The 27,973-nt window shown below is 57.0% G+C and overlaps 9 protein-coding genes across 9 annotated transcripts; 5 read left to right on the forward strand and 4 right to left on the reverse strand.

Moving 5' to 3' along the window:
- Positions 1–85: 85 nt before the first annotated feature.
- Positions 86–4,318, reverse strand: PHSY_004041 (hypothetical protein; the record flags this gene model as incomplete). Its single annotated transcript, XM_012334658.1, has 1 exon — positions 86–4,318. The coding sequence occupies one exon, from the start codon at positions 4,316–4,318 to the stop codon at positions 86–88; it is 4,233 nt and encodes a 1,410-aa protein (XP_012190048.1).
- A 72-nt stretch (positions 4,319–4,390) lies between these two features.
- Positions 4,391–5,479, forward strand: PHSY_004042 (hypothetical protein; the record flags this gene model as incomplete). Its single annotated transcript, XM_012334659.1, has 2 exons — positions 4,391–4,435; positions 5,030–5,479. 2 exons carry the CDS (start codon positions 4,391–4,393, stop codon positions 5,477–5,479), a joined length of 495 nt encoding a protein of 164 aa, XP_012190049.1.
- Positions 5,480–5,689: 210 nt separating this feature from the next.
- On the reverse strand, positions 5,690–6,640 carry PHSY_004043 (glutathione S-transferase; the record flags this gene model as incomplete). Its single annotated transcript, XM_012334660.1, has 1 exon — positions 5,690–6,640. The coding sequence occupies one exon, from the start codon at positions 6,638–6,640 to the stop codon at positions 5,690–5,692; it is 951 nt and encodes a 316-aa protein (XP_012190050.1).
- A 579-nt stretch (positions 6,641–7,219) lies between these two features.
- PHSY_004044 (likely protein kinase) lies at positions 7,220–9,453 on the reverse strand (the record flags this gene model as incomplete). Its single annotated transcript, XM_012334661.1, has 2 exons — positions 7,220–8,746; positions 9,370–9,453. 2 exons carry the CDS (start codon positions 9,451–9,453, stop codon positions 7,220–7,222), a joined length of 1,611 nt encoding a protein of 536 aa, XP_012190051.1.
- Positions 9,454–10,315: 862 nt separating this feature from the next.
- Positions 10,316–14,867, forward strand: PHSY_004045 (expansin; the record flags this gene model as incomplete). The annotated part of the gene is made up of 3 exons (XM_012334662.1): positions 10,316–10,396; positions 12,390–14,442; positions 14,764–14,867. The coding sequence occupies 3 exons, from the start codon at positions 10,316–10,318 to the stop codon at positions 14,865–14,867; spliced, it is 2,238 nt and encodes a 745-aa protein (XP_012190052.1).
- A 195-nt stretch (positions 14,868–15,062) lies between these two features.
- On the forward strand, positions 15,063–20,207 carry PHSY_004046 (protein required for beta-1,6 glucan biosynthesis; the record flags this gene model as incomplete). The annotated part of the gene is made up of 1 exon (XM_012334663.1): positions 15,063–20,207. The coding sequence occupies one exon, from the start codon at positions 15,063–15,065 to the stop codon at positions 20,205–20,207; it is 5,145 nt and encodes a 1,714-aa protein (XP_012190053.1).
- A 191-nt stretch (positions 20,208–20,398) lies between these two features.
- Positions 20,399–22,996, reverse strand: PHSY_004047 (hypothetical protein; the record flags this gene model as incomplete). Its single annotated transcript, XM_012334664.1, has 1 exon — positions 20,399–22,996. The coding sequence occupies one exon, from the start codon at positions 22,994–22,996 to the stop codon at positions 20,399–20,401; it is 2,598 nt and encodes an 865-aa protein (XP_012190054.1).
- A 599-nt stretch (positions 22,997–23,595) lies between these two features.
- On the forward strand, positions 23,596–25,071 carry PHSY_004048 (hypothetical protein; the record flags this gene model as incomplete). The annotated part of the gene is made up of 1 exon (XM_012334665.1): positions 23,596–25,071. The coding sequence occupies one exon, from the start codon at positions 23,596–23,598 to the stop codon at positions 25,069–25,071; it is 1,476 nt and encodes a 491-aa protein (XP_012190055.1).
- A 946-nt stretch (positions 25,072–26,017) lies between these two features.
- On the forward strand, positions 26,018–27,325 carry PHSY_004049 (hypothetical protein; the record flags this gene model as incomplete). Its single annotated transcript, XM_012334666.1, has 1 exon — positions 26,018–27,325. One exon carries the CDS (start codon positions 26,018–26,020, stop codon positions 27,323–27,325), a length of 1,308 nt encoding a protein of 435 aa, XP_012190056.1.
- Between the last annotated feature and the right edge of the window lie 648 nt (positions 27,326–27,973).

Raw genomic sequence — 27,973 nt, forward strand, 5'->3', positions numbered from 1 at the left:
CGATGAAAGACTAGAAACGGATAGCATTGAAAAGGAAGACAAAAAGACTGAGCGATTGTGTACATTCTAATCTCTTCCTATGCCATCAAGCCTTGTCGGTTCGCCAATTAAAGATATCCAACCCGGCAAGCTTGCCATTCTCGGCGGGTGCGCCGCTGCTGCTCTGACGCATCGCCAGGCTTCCTGTCGACGATGCCGGACCATTCGCGCCCGAGGACTTGTTGCTGGCACGCGGCTCCAGCAGCAGACTGCGACGGTATAGATCATCCGCGCCTCGGCCTCCCTGAGCACCCTGCACATCCTCCAGCGCGCTACGCAGGAATCGTTGCATCTCGGGCACCTCGACCAGGTTGTACGGCACTTGGAAGCGCTGTACCTCGCCTACGATGCGGCTGATCTTGACGTACTTGTCAAAATTGAGCAGCTTCTTTTCCGGGTTCGACGGGCACGGTCGCGTAGCCGCATTGCCCTCGTGGCAGAATGTGAGGTCGGTCAGGAACAGTCCCAGGAAGGGGATCGCAGGCGGCGTTGTGTTGCGCAGACGTGCGCGGTAGGCGGCGTAATTGCGTGTATGCTCCACCGCGCTACGCTGCTGGTCCATCATGCTGCGGTACTTGGTTGCCAGGCCATCCCACGTCTTTTTCAGTCGTGCGATCGTCGACGAGTTGAGCGCACACTGGATCGCCATGAGCGTGTGGAAGTTGTTCAGCTGCTCGCAACGATCACCCAGCTTGATGAAAAACTTGAGCAGCTGCGTCCTCTTTCGAGCATCCGACTCGCCCAGGATGCATTCGCTAATCCAGCCCGTGATCCTCGTCGACATGGACGACATACTCTTGACGTGCACATCCTCGGTGGTGCCCGCCGCCCTGCTCTCCTTGGTGAATTTGGATCCAAGCAGTTCTTCGGGTTGGATGGCGCAGTACAGCTTGCTATCCAGAATGGTCAGCTGCCGTGCCAGCTCGAGAGGATCAAAGTCGAGCAGGTGGATCTTGTCCACGTTCCCGTTGCGCAAATTCGAGAGCAGCGTCTTGGACACCACCGAAGTCGGTGGAAGTGCACCTCCTCGCGAGAAGGCCGACGGCGCATACATCTGCGAGGCGTCGGTCATGGTGAGACCCAATCCCCCTTTCATGCGTTCCGAAGAGATGACGCGCTGCAGGCTGCCGGGCCCTCGGCTGTTGCCCACCAAGACGGTCGTTTTGTGCGTGGCTCCGTCGATTCGTCTTCGTGCCAGCTCGGCCAGTCGGTGAGCAGGTCCAGCGATGGCGCTTGCGCTAGCCCAACGCTCGGCCAGCTGGATAAGCTGTTGCAGCACGACGCGGTCCGTGGCTGGATTCCAGTGGTTTTCGAGCCAGCTCTTGAGCATGTTGAGCACGCGCAGGCGAACAGGGATCAGTTTCTTGTCGTTCCAGCGGGCAATGTCAGCCTCGCTCATGGGCACATCGACCGGCGGTGTCATTTCGAATCGCGCGACCAGCGCTTCCAGCAGCTCTTGTGGCGAGGTGAACATCCTGAAACACAAGAAGAAAGCATTCGAAAACGTGGTCTCGATCATAGTGTCGTGCGGTGTCATCTTTTCGACGAGCGCTTTCAACGTCGCACCGGTAATCTGGCCTTCCGAGTTGCAGACCACATCCGAGGCGTCGTAGCCGGGCGCCATGTAGCGCGACTCGATCGAGACTTGCGGTGCTCTCTGTTCCCTGTAGGCCGACTGACGATTTACGATGCCGCCAGAGAGCTGCTTGGCAGCCGTCTGAGCCGTGGTGTGGGCATCAGGGACTGCCGCTGCGGGCTGCTGCATATCGAGCGAGGGGCGAGCCGAAGTCTCGCCCGTGACCTCGGAGCGAAGCGACTGGGTAGTAGAGCGGGATGTCCTGGCCGTGTTTGGCGAGGCGGACGCGTTCATGCCGGAGCCACTGCTGCTGGCGAAGGAAGCACTCTGGCGCTCAGTAGATCGCGCGTCGCGGTCTGCGTGATCGCCGGCCGAGGTCTGCAGAGAGGAAGACCTGTCCATGGCGACGGTGGGTGGTCGCGAGCCCTTCCGCACGTAGCCCGTATCTTGCTCATCCTGCTCATCCTCCTCGATGTCGTCAAATACATCGCGGTTGTCATCACGCTCGTAGTTCTGTTTGAGCAGGGACAGGCTCGTCGCTTTGCGACCGAGAAAGGAGAGCGTGTTCTTCCTGCGAACTTCGCGCGCAGGAGCTGGGGCATCGGCACTGTCGTCGAGATCCTCTCGTTGCTCATCTTCCTGGTTGCGTACCATTGCGCTTTGCCGACCGGAGTGCGCGTGACGAGGTCTGGACGGCTCCGGCAGGCCGATGGTGAAAGTGGGATCGAGACGGTCGATGCAGAGTCGCACAGCTCCCACACATTCGCCACCGGTCCGCAGTACGCTCGTCGCCGCTTGCAGTAAACGGGACTTGTCTTCGGCCTCGGCCACCGAACCGGCTGTGATGGAGGCAGAGGGAGCTGAAGTGACGACACGCGCTGCCGTGACGAGTTGGGTGGTTGCTTCGTAGAGATTCTCGCGTGTCTCCCACAAGATCGAGGTCTCGCGCGGCCGGAGCTGCTGAAGGACGGCGTTGTTGTTAACGGCTTCGACAACGAGCAAGAGGTTGCGGACGCCGACGACGGCCTCGCGCGTCATGTCGATGAGGTAGGCGTAGCTGGAAGCATGGCTTTCGGACGTGTGGGTGTGGACATGGCCGATAAAGGCGGCGATGATGGAGAGGAGCTGATCGTTGGTGACGCTGAGACGTTGCATGACCTCGTATGCGGTGCGCTCGACCGGACTGGGAGGGCCCTCTTCCTCGCCAGCTGAGTTGGAGGAGCCGTGCTGCGATGTCGTGTCGTGACCTGAAGCGGATTCTGGCGATTCGGAGCTCGAGTCGGAACGCGTGCGTGACATGACCATGTGCTGAGCGACGGCGGCAGCAACGGTCCCGGCGCGTCCTCCGCCGTCGAGTTGGCGCTGTGTCAAGGAGCGTGCTTGTGCGATGGCCTGCGCTCCACCATCAGAGGATTCGACGGAGCCATCTGAAGGGTGACGGCGCTGTGCGTAAGAACGACGCAAGTCGGCTTGGTTCGAGGTGCTGTTGCGTTGGTCGTCATACTGCAGGTGGCGGGCTGATGCATACGATGCGTGGCTCCTGGCGCCCGAATCTCGAATCTGCGTGTGGCCTGGAGTAGGGGTCTTGTCGAGCTCCTGCTGCGAGACGTTGGACCGATGACGGCCGTCCGAGTGAGACGTGCCGCCTTTCGCGTACAAGTCGTCATATACGGACGAACGACGGTCGGGAACATCGACACCGCACTCGAGCGCGACCGAGATGAAGGTGCGCACGTTTGCAAGGACAGACTCTGCCAGGGTGAGCATGGCGTCCATCTCTGCCGGCCTAAGCGTCTCGTCAATCATGGGAGCCGAAGCCCTACGTGCTTGTGCTACAAGCTTGCTGAGCTCCGAGAGGATGGCTTTGCGCTCGCGGGCGAGATGCGGATTCGCTTTGAGCACGGCCGACTCGCGTGTGAGGCAGTCTGTAGCCGAGAGCACGGAGCGGACGGAGGAGATGACGCATGCTGTGGACGGCTGGAAATGGGCGACGCGATTGGCGCGGACTGCGTTGCGGAGCAGAGAAATAGCATGGAGTATGGGATCGAGGACTCCGCCATCGCCGCCGTCGAAAAGAGCAGAAGAAGTAGGTGTGGGAGAGCGCGTCGAGTTGGCCGAGAAGAAGCGGTCGTTGTTGGATGCGACTTGTGCTGCGGTACGGTAGCCGGCAGCATGGTCAAAGTCGGAAGAGGTCTGGCTGGTAGTCGAGTTGCGAAGTTGATGGCTGTCGTCGTACGAGTAGCTGTCATTCTGGGCATCGTCCGAGACGTAGACTGCCTCCTGATCGACGTAGTTGCTGGGGAACCATCCGCGCTGGCCGTCGAGCTCGCCGTCCCACCATCCTGACGGATCGCGGTTGTAGACTTTGATGACCTGACCCGCCTGAAACGAGAGGCAGGTGGCATTGTTGGAATTGAAATCGTGCAGCGCCACGACGTGCTCTTCGGGTTGCATGTCGTACTCTTCGTCATTGTCCGCGTAGGACGCATCCAGCTGGGCGGATGACGACGAGAGTTGCGAAGTCATGAAAGGCTGGTCGGACGAGGCGGCGCGCTCGAAGCGAGACGAGAAGGGGCTGTCGAAGCTGTTGGTGGAATCTGCGGTTGGCAGGAAGGAGCGGTAGGCCGAGTAGCGTTGATCGGCTGATGCGCTGTTGCGAGACGCGGTGGATGCCTGTGTATAGGCCGAAGCGGATGAAGCCATATCGCGCAGCGACCAGCTCAAACAACGTCACGGCGATAGAGGGAGAAAGATATCTATAGGCGGATCAAGAGCATGCCATCGGAGCGCATCGTGCGATCTGTCGATGACGACGGGCTAGTGCTACCAAAAGCAGATGATCAGATGAGACAAAGACCTTGACCTGCAAGGAGATGGTTGAAACAAGCGGTACAAGAGAGAGTCGTTGATGCGTCAAGCGTGCCACTCCGTGTACCGTGTGTGGTGCAGCTTTGTGTAGAGGAGAGACGGAGCAGGATGATGTTCGATGTTCCGGAAAGACGCGTGATTTGAGCGTCTCCGACGTGTCGATGCCAATGCCGAGAGAATGCAAACGAGATCAATGAAGGTTGTGGTGATGGGAATGGTGGTGGTGATGTGTTGATGCTCACGACAAAGACCGAACAACGTTAGCAAAGTGCTTGTCAGATGCCCAAATTCACAAGTTGTCCTAACGTCAGGCCAGTGCTGGCGGTCTTCAATGTAACATGCTACGCGAATTGATTTTCGTGGTTCATGTGTCGCGATGATCAACCTCAAAAGCGGTGCGGGGCAAATGTACAGCTGGATTTGACACAGCAGAGCAGAGCGGCAAGCACAGCGAAAAACACGTTTGGCTCGCACGGTCAGTTCTCACGCTTGCAAGCGAGTTACACCAATCTGTCTGTTTATCGAATTATTTATTTTCTGTGAAAGGCGAACTATCGAACAAGTGTCGTATACTGTAAGTGGGATCGGCATGATCGAGCTGAGCGCAGTCAATCCAGCGATATTGACGGAGCGGCAAGCCTCAATGAAGGCGAGTGGTACAGATTGGCCAAGAGCAGCAGCAGCAGCAGCAGCAGCAGCAGCAGAGCGCCTGGTTCATCTAGAAATGAAGGTCAACCAGGCAAGTCAACATCAACGCTGTTCGGGGAGGAAGGGCCCAAAGCCGTCCGATGTCTCGGCGGCAGCTCGTCCGTCCCATTTCGAGCCGTCATATCAGTAGGATTGTCACATGCGCTCGCCATCACGGCACGTAGCAATTGGAGCATGCAACTGATCTCCAACGCTGTTCACAGCCTAGACTCCCGCAGCGCGGTCGAATGTGGCCCAAGCTGCTCAGGCGGATCTCATGTCCCTCGCGATGGTGCAGCAACGTTCTAGAAGCCCCAATTTATGCGACTCTTGCGCAGCCGAGCACTCGCTCATCGGCAAGCTACGGCAATATTATAATGGCGCTAGGTTCGCCGATGCCCCATCAGCCCCGATTCAGGCTTGCAGGCTGGCACGCTCGGATCGCAGGTATCGCTTCAGACAAGCTACATTGAAATGCAATCCGCCCTTCAGGATGGCAAAAACGCAAGGTGTGCGCGGTCAAGCGTCCAAAGGCAACATGTGAGGTAGTGGACCCCTAGGCTCGATCCCCTTGTTCGCTCCGACTCCCGAGTAGCCCTTTTTGATGTGATCAAAGTTGGTGTAGTCGCTGAAGGCCCTTTCGTTCCAGTAGAGCTGGCGAAGGTATCGGTGGATGTGCGGGTAATCGTGTCGGATCATCCGAACGTTGCAGCGGAACAGATTGTGATACGCCGTATCGAATCTGGCCAGAGTCGGGTACAAGCGAATATCAGCATCGCTCAGTCCGACCTCGGGAACGAGAAATTCCCTGCCATCAGACAGGAGCTTCTCCAGTCGATCCAGCGCCGCAAAGAGATTGTCGACCTCCTTGTCGTATACTTCCTGCGTCGTAGCGAAGCCGGTCTTGTACACGCCATTGTTGATGTCGTTGTAGATCCAGCCGTTCAGCTCATCGATCTTTCGGATCGCCTCGGGATTGTCGGTTGGGTAGTACGTCTTGCCCTTTGCCGGACTGTCGGCCGGCAGAAGGTCGTCGAATGCGGTATAGAGGATACGGATGATCTCGGACGACTCGTTATTGACAATCGTCTCGAGCTTCTTGTCCCACAGAATGGGAATTGTGTACCTGGCCGTATAATCGGGGTCAGCTTTCAAATAGAGCTGCTTGGTGTTTTCCAACCCATACAGCGGGTCGCCCGTCTCGACCTGATCCGTCACCGAGAATGACCATCCGTTGGGCGTCAGAGAATAGTGTACGATGGCCACATCAATAAAGTCCTCAAGCTGCTTGAGTGCTCGTGTGTGCAGTGTGCGGCTAGCCCAAGGGCAAATGAGTCCACAGTAGAGGATGTAACGGCCCTTTTCTGGTTGGTGCGGGCCGTCCTTGGAGATGGTGTTACGGAACGTGGAGTCCTGACGGCGAAAGTTGCCATCTTTGCCCGCGTGAACGCTGACGCTGTGTTCGACCATCTTCGAAGTATCCAAGGTGCTTGCTCACAGCGATTGTAGAATGACGCTCTAGAGGGAAGGGAAAAGGACACTCTGTTCGGAAGAACCCTGGATTTATATGTACAGCCGGCATGTGTTGCTCTCGTCTGTGCGTGTGCTCCGCACGTTGTGGAGGTCATGATGTGATTTTCTGGCTTAACTCCGTCACTCTAAGCTCATTGGCCATCGACCACCGCATGGTTCTCGTTGGTCTCAGTGCTCAATAACAGTGTGAGTCGGGCTATCCGAAACAATCTCATCAGCAGTGACGCTCAGCTCGGCAATCGCCCAACGCTTTTCGGTGAAGCAAGGTTGAGTTGGTTGAGTTGATCGATCGATCGATCGATCGGTTGTGTGGCCAGGGCTCCGGAAAAGCCGAATGCTGGCGTCAAGCTGTCAAGCATGTGTGAAGCTTCTATGAGGACTCCTTTTCGCACACGCTGTCCGAATCTGTGGAATGCGGGCCGACAGGGACCGAGTCACTTGAATTTCTCAATCGAGACGCTGAGATATGCCTGAGGAAAGAGTGACCGCTTATGCACAAATGGCTGCAGTATCAGATCAGCCTTTTCGCGTCATCCCATCTGCCCATGCTTGCAGATCGACCTTGGCAGCATCTGCCTCGATCACGTATTGATGCTTGGTGAGGTCCTTGGGCGTTGGTCGTTTCGCCGGATCCTTGAGCAGACACAGGTTGACAAACTCTTCCATGAGTTTAGGGAACCTGCCCTCTGGTAGCTTCGGAGGAGGCTCGTTGACAATGTGCTGCAAGAGGTCGAGGATCGACATCTGATGGCTCGAGCCCTCGAGGCTTACGCCGGCCGGCTTCGACTTTCTGCGTTTCTGCTTCTCCTTGTTGACCACGGGCAGCCTCGGCGCTGGTTTGGTCGGAGAGAGCGTCCCGGCCAGATCCTCGTTCAGATAGTCATCGTCCACGTCCGAGTCATCTTCCTCCTCGTTCTCTGCAAAGGGGAAGCGACCGAGCGCCAGCTCGATGATCGATACGCCCAAGCTCCAGACGTCCGACTTGACACTGTACTGGTCACCTTGGATGCGCTCCGGCGACATGTAGGTGCTCGTGCCCACAAACGTGTCTGCAATGCTGTTGATGAGTTCGCCGCTGACGCCAAAGTCGCAGATCTTGATCTGGCCGGCGCCATTGACGAGGATGTTGCTTGGTTTGACGTCGCGATGAATGATGCGATGTACGTCGTAGAGGTAAGTGAGACCGTTGGAAACGGCCACGGCGATCTTGCCGCAGATCTCCGGGGAAATGGGCCCATACTTTTTGTAGATGCCATCGAGCGAGTCCTTTTCCATGAACTCCATGCACATGCAAATGTGGGGCTCGCTGAGATAGGCGCCGTAGAACGAGACGATGTAAGGCGAGTTGCACTCGTGGAGGATCTGAAGCTCTCGAAGAATCTGTTTGCGCACGCTTGGCTTGGCATCGATGAAGACCACCTTCTTGGCCATGACGGTGCCGCTCTTCTCGTGCAGCACCTTGGTGACGGTGCCACCATTGCCGGCGCCGAGCTCAGAGAGCGTCTTGAGGTCTTCGTTCTTGAGATCGAGCTTGTATTCGACGCCAAGTTCCAGGCTGGCCAGCTGCTGCGTCAGTGTGTTGTGGTAGTTGGCGCCCGAATTCTTGTGCGTATCTAGATCATTCTTGCCTGTCAGCGAATGGGAGCCGGCCGAATTCGCTGCGGTGGGCTTGCCGACGGTGGATCCGTTGGAAGCGGCGGAGCCTTCAGCAGGATCGTGCGACGGTGTCGGCGCAGAACCGTCTACTGGACTCGCAAGTGGTGATTCGGCGAGCTGAAGCCCTTTGAAGTTGCGCTTCTTGCGTATGGAAGAGCCGGCACCGGATGAAATCATTACGAGCTGATCCTGTGGTGGGCTGGAAAAGGGGGCGATGGTGGAGGGTGTAAAAAGCCAAAGCAAAGCTATGCGGACGCGGTGAAGTCTACTTGATCGATAACGCTCTCTTTGGTCTTGACTTGGAGTTCGAGTGGCTGTGGTGCGCTCTATTACAATGGTGTCGAGCGATCGGACGAGCCTGTACGACGCCAGGTTGATGAGTGTATGCTGAGATTGTCAAAGGTCGTGAGCGCGGTCAGGCAAATGTGCACGGAGCTGGGAGAGGATTGAAAAGACTCGGGGATGTTGATGCTGTTGGAAGGGATGCTGATGCCACCTAATTTTGGTTGGCGTGGTTCGTGGCAAATGTGATGCAGTGCTGTGGAGATGCCGATAATGTACGACGATTTGGAGCAAAGCAGTCGTTGCCTGCTGAGTCGGATATGATGAGACGGCGTGCCTGTCAAGTATCAGCACATGCGTTGGCGCAGAAGAGCGGGAGATGGTGCGAGGTCGAGACGATGGAAGAACAAGAGGTAAGTCAGGCAGAGACCGGGCTTCAGCGATTGAGGATGAGGATGAGTGATGAAAGAGAACCCGAGTTGAAGCCACGCACACATGCACACACGCCTGCGCTCGCCCAGGCTGCTGTACAAAATACGTATGATATACACTGTGACACCAAAAGATCGGAAGAGGCCAGCACGGAGCACAGGGCACGAGCACAGGCAAAATATTCACGAGAAAGGGTTCTTCCTCGCTTCCAGCCGCGTGCTGTGTGGCATGTGTGTTGTTCCAGCTCTCACAAATTATAGAGCACACGCCCGTGCCCTTCAATAAAAGGCCCTGACCAGTCGCGTGTCTGCTTGTGAGGTGACCCTCCGGTGTTTGCGCAGGAGACCGATTCCTTCCCCCTTTCCGATAGCGAACGTCATGGTTGGCTTCAAGCTTCAGCATGGGTTTGACAGACTGCTTGCACTGTACCGTATGTCGTACTCGCAAAGAGACGGTCGACTTTCAGTTTCCGGAACGGAAGACGACGCGGCCAGCTCGGGCTCTCAAATATTCAGGGTCAGCATAGCAACACCGGCCTTCTTTTGCTACTCCGCGTCGTTGCAGTCTGGGCACGTTTGAGTCTGGCGGTGACCGAGCATTTCAAGGAGCGGTCGAGCTCATCCATCCATTCCGGAGCACAGACGGATCAAGAGACCCACCGAGAAATAGGAGCACGATGAGAATCAAATATCATTTCAACAGCTTGCACATAGCAAAGCGAAACTTCCAGGTCCGCATGCAAAACAACATTGTCACCGTATCCCGACGATGATGGCGATGAAAGCCGCGGGGTCTATCAGAAACGAGCGGCCAACCCTCCCTCGGAGCTCAGGAACAAGCTCCCAATCAAGGTCGCAAGCCATGTTGCTCCTCGGGCAAAGGTCCTCGGCGGGCGGCTAGAATCGTCGACTCATCCTGAAGGATGAGAGCGACGACAAGGCCCTTGATGTAGCCTCACTGTCGTAAAGGGCGGCAAACGCTCGGGTTTCATCTACTAGACTGAATAAGGTGACATGCAATTGAGCATGTAGAATCGGAAATCGACTTTATTAAGTGATTCCGTAAAGCTGCGAGAGAGAGAGAAGCGGAGGGTGGGAAGCGACGATGAAAGGACAGTCAGTGGGACCGAACGAGGGAGGCAGGGAGGTATGAGCTGACAGGAGGCAGAGGGCGACGACGCCGTAAGGTGACCAGAGATCAATCGCAACGAGCTGAATCTAGTATGCCAGTCGTGTTACAGCGATGAGAGCGATGTGCTGCGTTGCGTGGCAGTACGATAGGTCCCTGATCCACCAAGACGAGTCGAAGAAGGAAGATGGAGAGGTAAGGGGTGCGGATGGTACTCACTATGATCTTGGAGAGAAGGCAAGAGGGAGGCGCGCTCAGCACAAGCTTATATATCTTCCGAGCACCTCCTGCCTGCCACTGCACCCTGCGAAGTTTTTTCTCTTGCTGAGAACTGAGACTTGAAATTTTGAAAATTTTCGGGTTCTCAACTCGAGCAGAAAAAACTGCGGCCAGATCGGAATCAGGGTGAAAGCAGAGTTCTCATCGGCAGATTCCAATTCATTGCCTCGAGATTTGGCGATTCAGGCTTCATGCACAGCATGCAGCTAGCTATCCTCGCTTCGACCCTGCGGCACCGCGACACTCGGACTCCCACCCTCTCGAGACATCGCCGCAACGCACGGCGCGGTCCCTCGCTGCTGCACAGAGCCGAGCTAGGACGAGGGTGTGATCATGTCAAAAGAGGGTCAAGCGACAGAAAAGGGGGGAGTCTAGAAGGAGAAAACGCCGAGCTCCGAGCGACATATGGTTGTCGACTGACATGCAACGTGAGAGAGGGTCACGGCACGAACGCGAAGAGAAAATTCGAAGGATTTTCTTCGCGTTGGGACAAAGGTGTGTGTGCTTTTGTGTTGGTCTCGGCAGTGCATCAACTTTACGACGCCAGCAAAGCACCCGTCGGCCATGCAACCAGCACGGCACAGACTTCACCGATGCACTAACTGCGCTGCTCCAACACGCGCTGCCATGCCGGCTCGGTCGCCGAAGCTCACCTCGCAACGACTTCGCCCCCCTACAATCACCCTCGGCTACAGCGATCGATGGCGGCTGCATGCTTCTTTCGTCGCCGTTCCACGCAGTCGGCTGCGCCTTCCGCCCCGCTTGACAACGGAACCTCGTGCTAGGGCGCGCGGCAGCCCTCTTCTGCATTGACCTACGTTGGTCCTGACACAGAAGCAGATCCTTGATCATCAAGTCAAGACAAAAGAATGGGCGACGCTCGCCTGTCGAATTGCCACTGGAAGTTGGCCTTCAGTTGGTGCGAAATGCGACCGGGACTTTGCCGAGGACGTGCAACACCCTCTGATCCGCTCTTTTGTGCCAAGCCTACGCCTGCAGTCGAAAAGACGACCAAGGCTGACTTTCGTGTTGCAGGCTCTCGATTGCGAAGGCAGGCCTTGTCGTCGAAGTCACATCGTTCGCCGCGCAGGCAGACGCAGCGCCAAACCTCGGCTTGTCAAGAACGCAGCGTCGCGATGTTGTAGTTAACGGTCATGTACATGCAAGGACTGCAACCCCCCTTCCAAGATCACCATGCGAAGGCGGCAACAATAGTGTACGATGGCGGCTGTGCAGGTGCGCACCTGCACACTGCATGCACCTTGTGCTCTGTGACAAGGTGTTCGATCTGTGTCATAGCGTCTTCCGTCCCCCCAAATCTGGCCGGCGTCAGAGTCGTTGACAGCACTGCGTGCGAATCGTGCTCCTCGCTGGACCGCCCTTGTCCCTGTCTGAGTCCTCCGCCCTCCTCGTTCTGCTCCGTCCTCCCTCGACCCGCTTCCCCTCCCTTGGTGCTTTCTTCTTCCTTCCCTTCTGCGTGTCCGCTCTTCCTCCTTCCACTCTACCTCCATCTCCATCCCACCGTCGAATCATTCCCTCTCCCCCTCCTCCGCGCCCTTTATAGAGCCCTCGTCTACTTTCACAGGATCAAAAGTTGCTGGTCTTCTTTCGATACTTTGCCCCTCTACTCAGCTTTTCCCTCCTCCATCTTCAGCATAGACAGCATCATCACTGCCTCTTGTTGCTTCCCACTCTCTCCTCGATCCGACGTCCATCCCATCATTCGCGACTCCGTCCACCTCTTTTGCATCAACCCTCCATCTCGCCAGAATCGACGCTTTTGATAAGCTGTCGTTGTCCAGCCTGCATTCTCATCGGTCGCCTTATTCATCGTCCTTCTCAGCATCTTTCCGCACATCGCCCTTTCTAGCATTGCACCCGCTGCCAAGCCCTTTTCTCGTCCTTCCAGCTAGCATCTCTCAACATGGCGCCCATCGCCAAGACCGTCTGTGTAGCCCTCGCGGCCATCGCCCTCGCCTCTGTTGGCGTTCAGCCCGCCGGCGCTCACCAGCTCAACTCTCGACACAATGCTGCTGGCAGCAACGTGTACCACAACCTGCACTCTCACTCTCGTCGCATGCAACGCAAGGTCCGACGTGGTGACTCCTTCTCTGTCTCCGGCGCCGGTAGCTTGTCTGCCTCGGCTGGTAGTGGAGATGCCTCGTCGTCCGCCTCCATGTCTGGCTCTGGCTCCATCAGTGGATCCACCTCGAACAACGGCAGCGCCTCCCAGGCCGAGTCGTCTGCCCAGTCCAGCAGCGACTCGAGCAGCCAGTCCTCCGCTCAATCCAGCGCCCAGTCCAGCGCTCAGTCATCCGCTCAGTCTAGCAGCCACAGCGACACCAGCTCTGACTCGGACTCCAAGTCTGGCTCGCAGTCCAGCGCTCAGTCTAGCGCCCAGTCCAGCGCTCAGTCCAGCGCCCAGTCTAGCTCCAGTTCCAGCGCACACTCAGACTCGCAATCCAGCTCCGACGCCAGCTCGGACTCGGGCTCGCAGAGCGATGGCAGCGCCAAGGACTCGTCATCGCAGAACGGAGGTTCCGACAAGAACGCGGGCGCCAGCTCGTCCTCGTCCACTCCTACTTCGACTGCCTCGGCTTCCGGCTCGACCTCTTCGGCTGCCTCCAGCACCCCTTGCACCGACAGCAAGGCTGGCGCACAGGCAACTGCCAGCGCTTCCACGGGCAGCCACTCGGGCGCTCACTCTTCCACCGCCTCGACTGCCTCTGCTTCGTCTTCTGGCACACACTCCGGAACCCACTCTGCCACTCAGTCCGGCACCGCTTCGACGTCGTCTGCTACGCTAGGCTCGTCTGCTGGTGCTGGCCGCGCCTCTGCCACCAGCTCGAATTCGGCCGCCTCCCCCACCTCGACAGCTTCGAGCACTGACGCTTCGACCGCGTCGGTTGCGACTGCTGATGGCAGCTCTGACGCCGATGCCAATGCCGGCGATGATGAGGACTGCGATGATGCCGACGGCGACGACGGTCAGGAGGAGGCGTCAGCTACCTCGACGTCGGGCTCTGACTCGAACGCTGGCTCTGGCTCCAACTCGGCTGCTGGCTCGTCCTCTAACTCCAACGCTGGCTCCGGGTCCAACTCTGCGGCTGTCTCTTCTTCCAACTCTTCGGGCTCCAGCGGTGGCTCCAAGTCGGGCTCGTCCTCGGGTGCGGCTGCTTCCAGCAACAACTCGGGCAGCACCTCTAACGCTGGTGCTGTGAGCGCTTCGTCCTCCTCGGCCAACTCGGGTTCTTCGTCTTCCGGCATCTCGTCTGGCAGCTCGTCCAACGACGACGAGGACTGCGACGAAGACGAGACTGATGGTGCCGACGACGACGAAGATTGTGATGACGATGGCGACGACACTGCAGGTGCGACCGATGATGACGACTGCGACGAGGATTCCGACAGCGGTTCTTCGTCCGGTGCCTCGGCTGCCAGCAACCAGCAGCAGCAGGCAGCGGCCGCTCCCGCAGCTTCGAGCTCGGCCACTCCTTCACCAACTGCTCACGCATCTTCGTCCGCCGCCGCCTCGTCCTCTGCCTCGTCCTCCGCCTCGCGCTCTGCCTCATCCTCTGCTTCGTCTGCTGCTTCCTCCAGCGCGGCAAAGGCAGCCGCTTCCGCTAGCGCTTCCTCCTCTGCATCGTCGTCGTCTTCGTCTTCGTCGTCGGCCAGCAGCCTTGCCAATGCTATCACCGGTGGCTTCGCGACCTTCTTCTACCAGGGGGGCAACGCCGGTGCATGCGGGACAGTCCACGCGGACTCGTCCAAGGTGGCAGCGCTGCAGACCTCGATGTATGCCAACGGTGCCAACTGTGGCAAGCAGATCAAGATCTACCGCGCCGACAACCCGAGCCAGAGCGTGCTTGTTACCGTCGCCGACGAGTGTCCGACTTGCGAGAACAAGGAGTCGATCGACCTCTCTGTCGGCGCCTTTACGGCGATTGCCACCGAGGCCGAGGGTATGGTCTCGATCAAGTGGGACTGGGCTTAGGTCCAGCCTGCTCGAACCTTCTCGTCTCCGCGGCCCTGAGTGTGCAAGCTGCTGATCACACGGACGACGATGCTGGCCATCCTCACTTTGGCGTGCGAAGGAGCTGGCCTTCTTTCACGAAACAGAAATTTGGATGGCCGCTCGTCGATCTTTGATGGGTCGCAGTTTGCTCTTCCCCTTTGTCACCTTGCCTTTGCCTTTCCTTCCCGCCTCCGTCTCTGCTGTGCGGAGCTGCGGTGTTTGAACGACTTGGAGCCGTCATTTCTTTTCCATACTTTCTCTGTTGTAGAAACGGGCCTGTCCGGATCGGATCTGGTTTCGGAAATGGAACTCTGTCTCTCTCCTTTATTTGCTGTGATGCGACTGTGTGGCTGTCTTGTCATTGACAAATGAGTCTGTGGCATACATTGACGTGCCAGTAGTACGAGAAAGTCATCCTCTCGGACGACGCAGCCAGGGGAGAGACGTGCTGCGCTTGAGCCCCGGAAGGTGTTGCATGTGTGTGTCTCAGTGGTTTGTGCAAGTCGACGTGGAAATATTTCGACTTGCGACGCTTTGGCCAACCGGCGACTCTAATGTTCTTCCAAAATGAGCTTGTCACACAGAGTCGAGGTTGCAGCTCGTCTACATCAGCTCATCGACCCTCGTCCAGCGCAAGCACTGGTGGCTGTTGCTGTCGTACAAGCAATCATGAGGGCTCTGCCTTTGCTCGGCGTCAGTTGGGCGTGGCTCGCGCTTACCCTCGCATTGACAATACCAACGAGCCCAGTCAACGCAGATTCGCCGCCGGTCAAAGTGCAGCTGCGAGCATCATGGTCCAAGATCAGCCTACCGAGCGGCGGATCGCCGTTCCTTCTCGAGGTGCTCGAGGCGGCACGAGCTCAGCAATCGTCGAGCTTCTTCCCACTCATCGAGCTGCTCACGAGCAGGTACCACCCTAACGAGCTACTGCACGCGTCAGACGAAGGCGTTGCTGCTACGGTGGAGAAGTTGATCAGAGCTCACCAGCTGTTCGGCAGCTCTCCCGATCAAGCGGAAGAAGCGCTGGATACGTGGCGGATGTCGCTGGCGCTCAGCAACAGCAGTCCCAGGATCCAGGCGCTCGTTCAGCTCTATGAGACTTTGGGCCTGGACAAGGTCTGGCGAAAAGGGTCAGGAGAGGAGTCATGCGTAACTTGGGTGCATCACAACGACCAAGTGCTGTGTTCGGCAGAGGACGTGCAGAAGGCGACTCAGGAGGGCAGGTCTGGAACGTCGATGCAAGGTCAGGGCGAGGAGGTAGTGCTGGGTCATTCTCGCAAGAAGAATGGAAGCAAGGCGGCGGCGGCGTCGTCGTTCGTGCTGTATGCGGATCCATACTCAGGTAACTTCCGCGAGCTCTTTACAGCTCTCGAGCAACATTCCAGTCATCCTGACGTTGACTTCACCTACACCATCCGCTGGAGACCTTCGATGAGGACGAAGGAGAATTCAACCAAGCACGTCGATTCACACGCCGAGGCAGTGCAGCCGCTGTCCGGCTACGGAGCCATTCTGGATCTCAAGAAAGTCGACTATCTCGTGATTGACGATCGAAAGCTCAAGGACGACAGCAACATCGGCGACGTAGGGATCTCTTCCACATCCCAAACAGATCAGAGCACCGCGGCTCAACGAGCTTCCGACGACACACAATGGCTGCAGGATCAGATCGGTGCAGACTCAGAAGCAGCAATCGTTAAGCTGTCGTCTCTAACGGATGATCAGATCGCTGATCTGGGTATCAAAGCAGCGCGTCTCATCATGGACTCGTCCGACCCGCTGCGTGCACTTCAAGAGCTGTCCCAGAACTTCCCTTCGCATGCACCAGCTCTGGCAGAGTCAACAAGGTGGGATCATGCCGAAGCGTCGGCAGGGCTGGTCGACTCGGTTCTCAACTTGGCGAGCATGCGCATCGAGCCTGGTCACTCTGATCTCTGGCTCAATGGCCAGAGCACCAACGCGCGCGACTTTATGCCGCTGACGCTGCTAGAGACTCTTCGGAAGGAACGTGGCTGGAACCACGCGCTTCAGCACCACCTTGCGGGGGGAGGATTGAATGTGACCCAAGCCGGCGATCTTATCTCCTCCAGTCTCGTTGGTCGCGCCTATCTCGCTCAGGCAGACGGCGATGCAGCCGCGGCCATCTTTGATGCAAGCGATCGAATCGAGACCAAGAACGCACCGCAAGGCACAAGTGTCGGCGCCATCACGTGGCTGAACGATCTCGAGAACGACGAAGCGACAAGCGAATGGTCCAACGATCTGATGGATCTGTTGCGTCCCATGTGGCCAGGCAAATTCCCCCGACTTTCGCTCAACTTGTTCAACGTGGTGCTCGTCATGGATCTGAGTCAGAAGGAGACCTGTCGCTTCTTGTCAGAGACGGTGATGCAGAGCTTGGGGCGTGTCGGCTTGCATTGGGGCTTGGTTCCTGGCGGAGTGGAGGACGAGACGAACGCAAACTCGATTCGTATGGCCCGTCTGTTCTGGTTCTTGCTAGATCAGGCGGGTGCTCAGGTGACCTCGGACGTACTACGCAAGGCTGCAGCGAGTAAAGCTGGGTCTGCAGGTGCCATTGACGTCGCGCTTGCCGTCAAGGAGGCCAAATTCGCCCTCAAGAGTATCGACGCTGAAGATCCTCTCACCGATCAGCTCGACAAAGCCTTGGCCGGTGACGTCGACGAGTACGCTCAAAGGGAGACCCTTGGCCGAGCCTACGTCCAGCGTCTCCGGGCCCATCGACACGAAAGCCCCGCTGGTCACGTCTTTGTCAACGGCCAACACCAGCCTTTCCATCCACAGATCGTTCACATCCTTCATCAAGCCATTCAGAAACAGATTCAGGTTCTTGCTCCTCAGGTCTACTACGGACAGATCAACAGCAGCACTCCCGGACTCGACACGTTCTTCTACGACTCTGTCGGCGCACTGTCGTTCCGATCGGCGCTCGTGGCGGGTGCAACATCCAGTAGCGATGGCGGGCAAGAGGGCGGTGTGACGCATAGTGCAGTCGATTTGCTCTCAGCATTGGTCAACGATGCTGAGCTGGCACCGATGGTGGATAAGGTGTTTGACTTTTTCTACCCTTCTGCCGCGCAAGATTCGTTGAATTCGACTGTATGGGTGCTGGCGGATCTGGACAGTCCAGATGGTCTTGCGTTGTTGACAAGATCGCTCAAAGCGCTCGCAAGGGACGACGCCAAGTTCAGACTGGGTGTTTTGCATCGTCCAGCCACGACGAACGATCGCGCGACCGCAGTGTCGACGCTCTTGTTCCGCCTTCTTGTCGAGGGGCGCTATGAACAGCTCTCTGCCCAAACGATTCTGACGGTGCTGCAGCAAGCGAAGGACGATCCTGCTGTCACCTCGCAGCAGCTGATGGCTGCACTCGGCATGCCTGCTGTCGATTCGATGGTCGAACTGGACGCCTCGCACTTCTGGAGGAGCCTCGGCTCCACCACCGCATCGAAGCTCGACATCCCCGACGGTCCGGCCATCCTAGTCGATGGACATCTCGTCTCCAACCTGGACATGTCCTCCATCGAAGCACGAGACATCACCGCACTGGTCGAGTACGAAGCAGGTCAAAAGCTGCCTTACATCACGCAGGCGCTCAAACTCATCCGACACGACGTCGACGACATGCCTCCCAAACAGCGCCAGAATCTCATCTTTGCAGCCCTCTCCGTGATGAACGGTGTCTACGATCAAGCTGGTCAAGGAGCGTTTGCGGCCAAAGCGAGTTCTCGATCGGGCCTTCCCGAACAGCTCGGTACGGCGGACCACGTTTTCGAGATTGGCGATCGAGAGACTGCCGATGTTCGCATCACGGTTCTGCTCAATCCGGTGTCGGAAGCTGCACAGCGATGGTCGAGCATACTGTTGATGTTGAGGGAGTTGAAGGGCACGCACTTGCGGGTGATCCTGAATCCGGAGGTCAGGCTGAGGGAGTTGCCGCTGAAGAGGTTCTATCGATTCAGCGCGCCGCACAGGCTAGAGTTTGACGGCGAAGGACAAGTCGTTCCTCCTGAACTGCGGTTCTTCGACATGCCGGAGGAAGCGGTGCTTACGCTTGGACTGGACGCTCCTGCACCTTGGTTGACGATGCCGGTGGAAGCCGTGTACGATCTAGACAATATCCGGTTGGCCGACGTGCCGTCCACATCACGCGCCAAGGGTGTCAAGGCGGTGTACGAGCTCAAACATCTCCTGATCGAGGGTCATGCGAGGGAAGAGGTCGCCGGATCTGCCGTGTCTGTTCCTCGTGGACTGCAGCTACTGTTGGAGACGCCGGATGCGAGCAAGAGCCTGGACACGATCGTCATGGCGAACTTGGCGTACTTCCAGTTCAAGGCGCAGCCAGGCTTGTGGAGGTTGAGGATTCGATCTGGTCGCAGCGACGAGCTGTACGAGATGCAGAGCGTGGGAAGCCAAGGCTGGAGCAGTCCACCTGTCGAGCGAACGGGTGATTATGTGACGCTGGATACGCTTTCGGGGCTGACGATCTATCCTCGTGTTGCTAAGCGTCCTGGAAAGGAGAGGGAAGAGCTTCTCGAGGAACTGGACGCTTCTGGTCGACCGATGAAGAAGCAGCGTGCTGAGTCGATGGACGGCGGGTTGGCTGCGTCAGCGTCTGTCGCAGGGCAACTGTTCCTCTCTGCCAAGGACAAAGTCGCTTCTCTAGCACGACAAGTGACTGGCTCCACATCACAGGGCAACACAGCTGTGGCTCCCATTCGCAAACACGCCGACATCAACATCTTCACCGTCGCCAGCGGTCACCTCTACGAACGCATGACGTACATCATGATCCTCTCCGTGCTCAAACACACCTCGAGCAGCGTCAAGTTCTGGTTCATCGAAAACTTCCTCTCATCCTCGTTCAAAGAGTTCATCCCTCACCTAGCAGCTGAGTATGGATTCGAGTACGAGTTGGTAACGTACGCATGGCCACACTGGTTGCGATCGCAAAAGGAGAAGCAGAGGACGATTTGGGGCTACAAGATCTTGTTCCTCGATACGCTTTTCCCGTTGGATCTGGGTAAGGTGATCTTTGTGGATGCGGATCAGGTTGTCCGAACCGATATGAAGGAGCTTGTCGACTTGGATCTGGAAGGCAAAGTGTACGGGTATCCTCCCATGGGTGATGATAGCGAAGACATGGACGGTTTCCGGTTCTGGAAACAAGGTTACTGGAAGGACTACCTGCGTGGTCGACCCTATCACATCTCTGCGCTCTACGTCGTCGATCTGCAACGCTTCCGACTCTTCGCCGCAGGCGACAGGTTGCGAGGTCAATACCAAGCCCTTTCCGCCGATCCCAACTCGCTCAGCAACCTGGACCAAGACCTTCCCAACAACATGCAGGCAAGTCTACCCATCCACACGCTCGACAAGGAATGGCTGTGGTGCGAAACCTGGTGCAGTAGGGATTGGTTAAAGGACGCAAAAACCATCGATCTGTGTTCCAACCCAAAGACAAAGGAACCCAAGCTGGATAGAGCCAAGAGGCAGATTCCCGAGTGGACGGTGTACGATGAAGAAGTGGCAAGGCTGGCGCAGAGGTTGGTGGAGGAGAAGAGGGTCGGCAGCAGCGTTGTTGCGCCGGACAGCCAGGTTGCGACCCGTGCTGGGCAGCAGGAAGAGGTGGTGGAACCAAAAGACGCTCAGACCAAAGACGAAGCTGATCCGCCGCTTCACGACGAGCTTTGAGCTCAGTGTTTTTTGAACTCGTCTCACAATCCACATGTAACTCAAGAATCGGTCTGCGTCAAGCAACGAGCGATCTTCTTCTGTGCTCTGCGTCATTAACGACAATGTGAAATGCGGATTGTTACAATGCTGAATGGACTGGTGACAAGGGTATGATGATCGTAAAGTGCGAAGGAACGGAGGGAATAATGTCAAGGCTGAGGGCTGCTGGTGCAGCTGTCGTCCGTGATGAGCACGAGATCTGGATCTGAATTGGACACCGAAGATTCTCGCGCTTCATTGCTGGGTAATGCTTTTGTGTCGCCATTGGGCGGCATGTCGGATGGAGAAGAGGCAGGGAAGCCGGCGAGTGAGGCGGCTCGAGGAGCTTTACGCCGAGGCTCGATGGTCATGGAAGCGCCGCCGCTCGCGACGAGCATCCTCCTGTTCTTGATTGCCATACTTCCTGAATCTGCGTCGTCCATGTCGTCAGACGAGGGGTCGGAAAGGTGTTGCGTCTGGGGAAAGTCGGACTCGTTGATGATGTCCAGAGGCTCCAAGAGATCAAGAAAGGATTGGGAATCGTCATCGTCATTGTTGACGTCTTCTTCGAGGCTGTCGGCATTAGCGGCTAAGTCTGCTTCATCGTCGCAATGCCTCGTCGCGAGCTCTTCTTGGTCGCTGCGAACGATGGATACCTTCTGTTGAAGATCGGATGAGACTTGCGGGTCGATGTCGTCAGTGGATGCCGACTCGTGTGCTAGGACTTGAGCTGCTTCGACGAGCATTTGATCTTGAAGCTTACCCCGACCTGGGCTGTCTTTTTCAGGGAGAGGCGAGGGCGACGTAATGCTGTGGTCGTCGAGGTCCATATCTTGACCTTCGGAGGCGCCTATAAGAATCGAGCCAAATTTCATTCCACGTGTCCGCTTCGAACTGGCTGACCGTGCTTCGAAGGTAGGGTCGCGATTCTCCTCGTCTTTTCTGGATCTTTTCACAGCGTCATTGTAAAATGTCTGGTCGAGCTCGTCCGCTTTGCGCTTCGAGGAGTCAGAGTCTCCGGCTTTGGCTTCCTGCATGAGATCGAGCAAGGATCGCGTGGTCGTTTCAGCGCCGAAAAGCTGGTCTCTCGCCTTGCCGCATCGAGCCTGTTGGCGTTGAGCAAGCTTGGATGGTGCAAAAGGCTGTGTTTGTGGCGGACTCGGGCTAGCTGGACTTGTTCTGGTACCGTCGAATTGGAGAGACAAATCTTGGTCTTTTGACAGCTGACGCTGACGAGACTTTTGAAGGGCTTTTACAGGACTTTTCTCCGGGCTTACAGATGCCATGGAAGCAAACACTTGCTCGGCATTGACAGCCGGAAGCTGATCCGCTCGGTTGCTTGTTCCATCCGCGTTGTGTGCGAAGAGCTCTCTTCGAATTCGGTTTTTTCTGGGCGTGGCCAGCACATCGACACCTGACATCAGTTCCACTGGCCGGCTGTCAGGATCTGACTTTGGCTTGGGGTCTTCAGACTCTCCGCTCTCGCTCGGATCTATCAAGAACGAGATGGCGCTGCCCAGCATTTTGGTGGTGAAATCGCGAGCTGCAAGCATCGCCTTGCGAGCGGGAAGGAGGTTGTGTCCGGCGGAATGAGCGACCGGGCTAATTTTGCTCGAATGGTCCCCGACAACCAGGACAGTGGGTTTTGCAACACGCGTGATGCGCTTCTTCGTGACTACCTTGTCCCTGCCTCGCTTCTTTGTGGAAGTTGCGATCTGACTTGCACGCCCTTCGTGCATGATGATGTCGGCATCGTGCATGACATCCTGGAGAACGGTGCGCTCGTCTGCAGCTTTCTTCTTGTCTTGCTCGTCGCGTCGCAGGAGGTTCGAAATGTCGGATGAGATGGTATCGACGGCGGCTTGGCTGCGCACGATACCCTGGAGTGGGGCACAGAGAGACATGTGCTCCTGCTTGGCCTTGGCGCTGGTAGACTTGGCAAAAGCACCTGCACAGAAGGAACATCGCAGGATGAGGCGGAACCCGGCAGCAGAAACTCGATCAAGTTCCAGAGGGACGATGTCACGCTCCTTGGCATCCTGTAGCGTCTTCTTTAGCTGGAGGGTCTCTCTCTTGCGACGTTTTGCTTTCTTGGGGTCTTTCGCAATTGGCAAGGGCAACGGGCTCTTGGCGAGCAGGGTCGATGTGGATGACTCCGTCTTCGAGGGTGTCGAGAAGCACGCTCGAGATGATGAGAGCACAGTGGACGGCTCTTCAGTGCTGAGCTCAGATTTGCGTATCTCAGACTTGACTGTGGGACCAGGACGTGGCTTGACGACCGCCCGAGCCTTCGTGGGACTATGATAGGTGTAGAGGCTTGCCAATTTTTGTCGATGAGATGCAGTCGGCGAGTCTTCGAGTGCTTCTTCAACAGCGCGCTGGCCATCAATGAGAGGGCGGTCGTCATCAGAGTCTGAGATGAGGATAGGCTCACACGCATTCGAGCCGACATTGTGTCTTGCTACCTTAGATGGAGACGACGAGGCATCGATGTGGCTTGTGGCATCTTCTGATCCACGCCGGGGTCTCTTGACTCCTCTCGGCATACTGAAGTAGGTCGGCAAGGGAGCCCCGTTGTGCGCAATCGATGGAGAGATGTCGTCGACGTCTGCGTCCGATGACGGTTCTGGGAAGTGGTTCGAGTCGGAATTCTTAACGTGCTTATCACGGCCACGACAGATGTGACGGGAGAATGCACTGCCTCGGAGTCGGTCTCTATGAGGGGACAAGCATAGGGCGTCGGTGGCTTTGAGAAGGTCTTCGTCCATACCAGCGCCCGCCTGGAGTGTGTTCGGCGCTTAAGCGAGATCCTCGACGACCGCATGGAGGAGTGGCTCATGAACGCTACAGTGGATGTTGTGATCAATTAGAGAGACTTGGTACTGTTTGTCCCTTGAGAGGTGGCTTGTGATTATCGTCGAGGAAGAGACTCTGTTCCCACCGTGATGAGGGAGATGAAGGGCGGCTCGCATGGACAGAAGTGCTTGTCAAACCTTCAGGCCGAAGAAAGGGCACTCGAGCGTCGATTTGACGGCTCAGTCTGCGGTTGTGGGATTCGCAATCGACAAACGCATGCATAAGATGGCTTGGGTAAAGTTAGAAGTGGAGACCGGCACTTGAGCAGAGGAGAGAGGCAAAGTCACGTGTGTGCTTTTCGGAATTTTGTTGACGCAGGGTCAAAGGGAGCGAGCGTGTCGGCGTGTTGGTGTTGGTCTTGAGGCGCGTCTCGAAAGGCGATGCAGCTTGAATTCTCCAACCAACCCTCACTTGCGTGCATCTTTGTGCTTCTGTTCATTCTGCCATCACACACACCCGACACAACACAAAGTTCTCCATCACTGATCACATCAGCGCAACATACTTCGTCATGGCAGGTCCTAGCACAAGACGAGGCTCACGAGGCCGGACATCACAGCCCGAACCGACAACGCCTGCTCGCAATGTGCAATTCGGGCAAGCGGACGATGCAGCGGACGACACCACCGTCACAACATCGATCGACCTCAACGTAGACACCATCAAGACCATGATCAACCAAGCAAGGACCATTCTTGCCGAGCTGGGTCCTCAGCTCTCGGCTCGATCGCCCACTAAGCTCGCGACCAACGCGTTCGAGATCTCGCCCGACAACCTCTCCCTTCATACTCTTCGAGACCAGCTGCTCTCCAAGGCGGACCGCAGCAATCAGAGGCGACTCTTTGGAGACAATGCATCGCCGGCGAAACGCAGGCGCAGCAGCATGTCGCAATTTGCTGGCGAAGGCGAGCTCGACATCAACTGGGCCGTCTACAAAGAATGGCCCGAGGGGCTATTGGAGGAGGAAAGGCTGTTGCTCGACTATTTCAGGAAGCTCAAGTTCATCTATCTCGAGCAGGAGACCAAGATGCGATTCATGGCCGACATTCAGGACGACCTCGAGTCCGGCAAGGAAGCCACCGTTTATTCGGTCGCCGACGTTGCCGATCGCGAACGCGTTGCAAAGACGCTCAAGACGCAGCTCACCGAAGCCAAGGCTGAAGTGCGCAGCCTAAGGAAGCAGGTCGACGCAGCCGCAGAGGAGCTGTTCGAGCCATGGCATGAGGTGGAGAGAGACAGCAGAGAGGCCGAAGTGCTCATCAAGGAGATCGGCGACATGGAGCTCGAGCTGGCCAAGATCCGCGCTCAAAGTCACGGCAAGGGCGGAAATGTCGCTACGATCGCAGGAAGGGATGGACCGTTGACCACTAGTGAAGCCGAAGAGTACTGCGACACCCAGGTCGAGGAGATGACTGCTGTCGAGGGCAAGACGACCAGCGTGAACAAGGCCATTGAAGCGACCAAGAAGGATCTCGTGTCGTCATTGAGGGCACTCGACCGTATCAATGCCGAACGCTCGCTCGCGGAAAAGTTCGCCAACGAGGCCAAGATGGGCATGGGTGTGGACGGTGGTCGAGACCTCGAAACCGAACGCCTTTGCGCCAGCCATGCAGCCACCATCAGCTTGTTGCGATCGCTGCTGGGTATCGACGAGATCGAGGCTGTCTCGGCCAATGAGATTCGCGTCACCTACAAGCTGCCACTCGACTCCATCCTGGGCTCGCAAAAGCAGCAGCAGCAGGAAGAGGCTGCAGCCAAGGGTGCCGGCGCACGACGCAAGCGAAAGTCGATTGCGATGCCTGATCAGTCTCTTGTCCACGTCAACCTGCGCTTCCACGACGTTGGCGGGCGCATCGACGAAGTCACCGTCACCTCGTCCAAAGGCGAACAGTATGACATGCCCGAAGCGTCCATCGCGAGGCTACGGGCGCTTCAGAAGGCCAACGACGTGCCCTTGATCGTTCAAGAGGTGCTGGCTGCCTTCTAGGCATCCGATGCTCTTGTCTGTCTCTTGCCTTGTTTTTGGTCTACCGATATTACTTGTCGCTCTTGCCGCGCAATTGCGAACTTAGCACTGATACCCTTGTCAACGGCCCGTGTCCGCTCGACTGTGACCATTGTGATAGTCGCACATTCCCTCTCTGAGATCACATCTCGAGGTGCGTTGTGGCTTGCATGGCCTCCCAATCCGTCACCTCTCCCACTCCGAGAAAGGATCAGACGTCGCTGTCGGTGGTTGCTCGACTCTCATCTAAGACTGGCGAAGGAGATGCTCCGATCTACACTGTAGCTCGAGTGCGATCTGAGAGAGGACAGACACGAGCCAGCTTGTTACAAGCTCGGGGGCCTTCTTGTGAGCCGACTGGACCGATCATGCAGGGTCTTCTCTTTTTCCACTTTTTCCTGCCGGCATGCGGCTGAGTCGAGCGAGGCCCCACCAAAAATTCTGCAAGTGGCGTGCGGTTGCATGTGTCAGAAGTCTGATCATCACTCCAGGTCTCCGCTTCCACTCACTTTGCCAGTCATTCCATCCATGCCCTCGTCTGTCATCTACTCTAGCCGTTCTTCCATTCGACCAGCGTCCATACGCGCTGAGTCCGGCCTTTCGCTCTGGCTATGACAGCTCAGCTCAGCCTGTGAAACCGTTTGCGTCGAGGGGCATATAGCTTGCACCGGCGATCCGACGGGTCACTCAATCGGCTCCCTTACCTGCTCCGACTTCCACCTTCTTCCTCAACGCCCAGTCAGCGCTTCATCTTCTCGCTCTCAGAAAGGATCATCCTGGCTGTCCTTCCTCGGTCTTGCCGCCATTCGGCTTGCAGTCTTGCTATCGTTCTGTCCGACTCGCAACGGAGACCAGACCCGTTCCCATCCACCTCGGGCCTGTCTTCTCAACGTCTTCTTCCCAACCGTCACAGACAGCAGCATACGAGATGGCCTCTTTGAATGAGGATGGCTTCGAGGTCGTTGGCATTAACAGTGTCGGGATCAAGCGCCCGGTCAAAGCAGCTACACGCAAGTCGACCCGGACCAAGCTGCCTTCCATTCCTAAGACCGCTTCCCTAACAGAGCCTGTCGAAGCCCTCGGCTTGAACGCAGATCATCCAAGCAAGCGCAATGTTCGAAGATTCACCAAACGCAAGCGATCGACTAGCCTTGCCTCCCAGTCTGAACGCAATAACTGCTCGTCTGCGGATGAGTGCGACGAGCTAGCCGAAGGTCCGAGTCGCAAATACAAGAAACCTGCTGCCAAAGCCTCCAGGGCCTCCCCTGCAAAGGACAAGCCGACAAAGAAGGGCAAGACCAAGGAGAAGAAGGAGCCCAAGCCGAAAAAGATCACCAAGGCCGGCATGGAGCGTCAAAAGGTCGAAGAGCTGCGTAGCGACAAGCACTTTGGCAAGCTCGACGATGCTGCCATCAAGCGCATCGCCAAAGTCAGCATCGAGCGCATGTACCTCATCCACCGCTTTCGCGACGGCGAACAGCTCAAGGAAGAATTTGACATCAGCGGCTCGAAAGGCAACGTCTACAAGGTCACGCTCGATCGTCAGACCAAATGCAGCTGCATGGATTTCTGCATGCGACGTCAAGTATGCAAGCATCTGCTCTTTGTCTATATCAAGGTGCTGCGTCTCGAAGGTCATTTGCCCGTCTTCTCGCGCGTCCGGCTATCCGAGGATGAGCTCGGGCAAGTGTTTGAAGAAGCTCTGGAGAATCCTGTAGCGCACGCCATGGCTCATCCCGAGCTTCGCAAAGCCTGGGCAACGGCGGTAGGTTACGAACTCGAGGAGGACGAAGCCTCAGGCTCTGACAAGCACACGCTTCCCCCCGGTAAGAGGATGATTCCCGAGGAAGGCGATGTCTGCGGTGTATGCTACGAAGACTTGGAAGCCGGTAGCATCGAGGGCCTCGAATTCTGTCTTCAGTCCTGCGGACGGCCCATCCATACCGACTGTCTCGAGACGTGGTTCAGTACTCGTGGCTACGATCGAACGTGCATCTGGTGCCGAGCCAGATGGCACGATCGCACAGATCGCAGAAAAGCCAACGGCTATGGCGTCGGGTTGAGCAACCGCGGCGCCGTCGTCGATGCCTGGGGCAACCAGCTCAACCTCGCAGCTGTAGCTGGTCTCAATAATCCTGCCGTGCCCGAGCCTGCTGAGCCTGGTCCTGGAGCTACTCCCCATGCTGCGATCGAAGTAGATGCAGCAGGCGACGCAGATACCAGTGGCTGGGAGTAGGTCCAAATCTGATGTTGTCTGAGGCGCTCCGCCTCCCTTTCTGTCCAGTTCAAGCTCGAATCACCCCGTCATTCAATCGCAATACCCTTCAACGTTACTGCATTCGCATCCTTGCATACCTGTCCAGCCTCGATCTTGCACAGCATTCTCACTGTCGTAGTCTCATAGTCGCCACCGTCAAACTTGACCTCAATGTCATTGATCTGTCCTTAGCCCGTCAGCATGCCCAGAGCCTTAGCTAGTACCAATCCAAGCCGACCTCACTCAAATTTGGTGTCTGCGATCCGATCTGTGTGTGAACTAGCTCGCCAGCTATGAGAAGAAGTTGATTCCGATTGAGTCTGCATGTTGTGGAAGGATTCGAGAGCGGAAGGTCTAGGCGGCGTGGAAGACATGGTTCGGTCAGGCGGCACTCCGACCTGCATCAGCGCGAATTGAGTTTGTTCTGTTTGCAGCAGCACACCAGTCAATCTCAGCCAGGCACGGGACAGAAGCGCGTTGAGTCGAAAGTGTTGATCTCGTCAAATTCCAATCTTCCGTTTGCTCCAACACGCCAGCCTTCTCTATCAGCACGATCATAACCTTCGGCCGTCTTTGTCTTACGCCAAAGGTGGTTGCTCTGTCCGTCGTGCTTGTACAGCCTGCTCG

Source organism: Pseudozyma hubeiensis (assembly GCF_000403515.1).
Source record: "Pseudozyma hubeiensis SY62 DNA, scaffold: PHS38, whole genome shotgun sequence".
NCBI lineage: Eukaryota > Fungi > Basidiomycota > Ustilaginomycetes > Ustilaginales > Ustilaginaceae > Pseudozyma > Pseudozyma hubeiensis.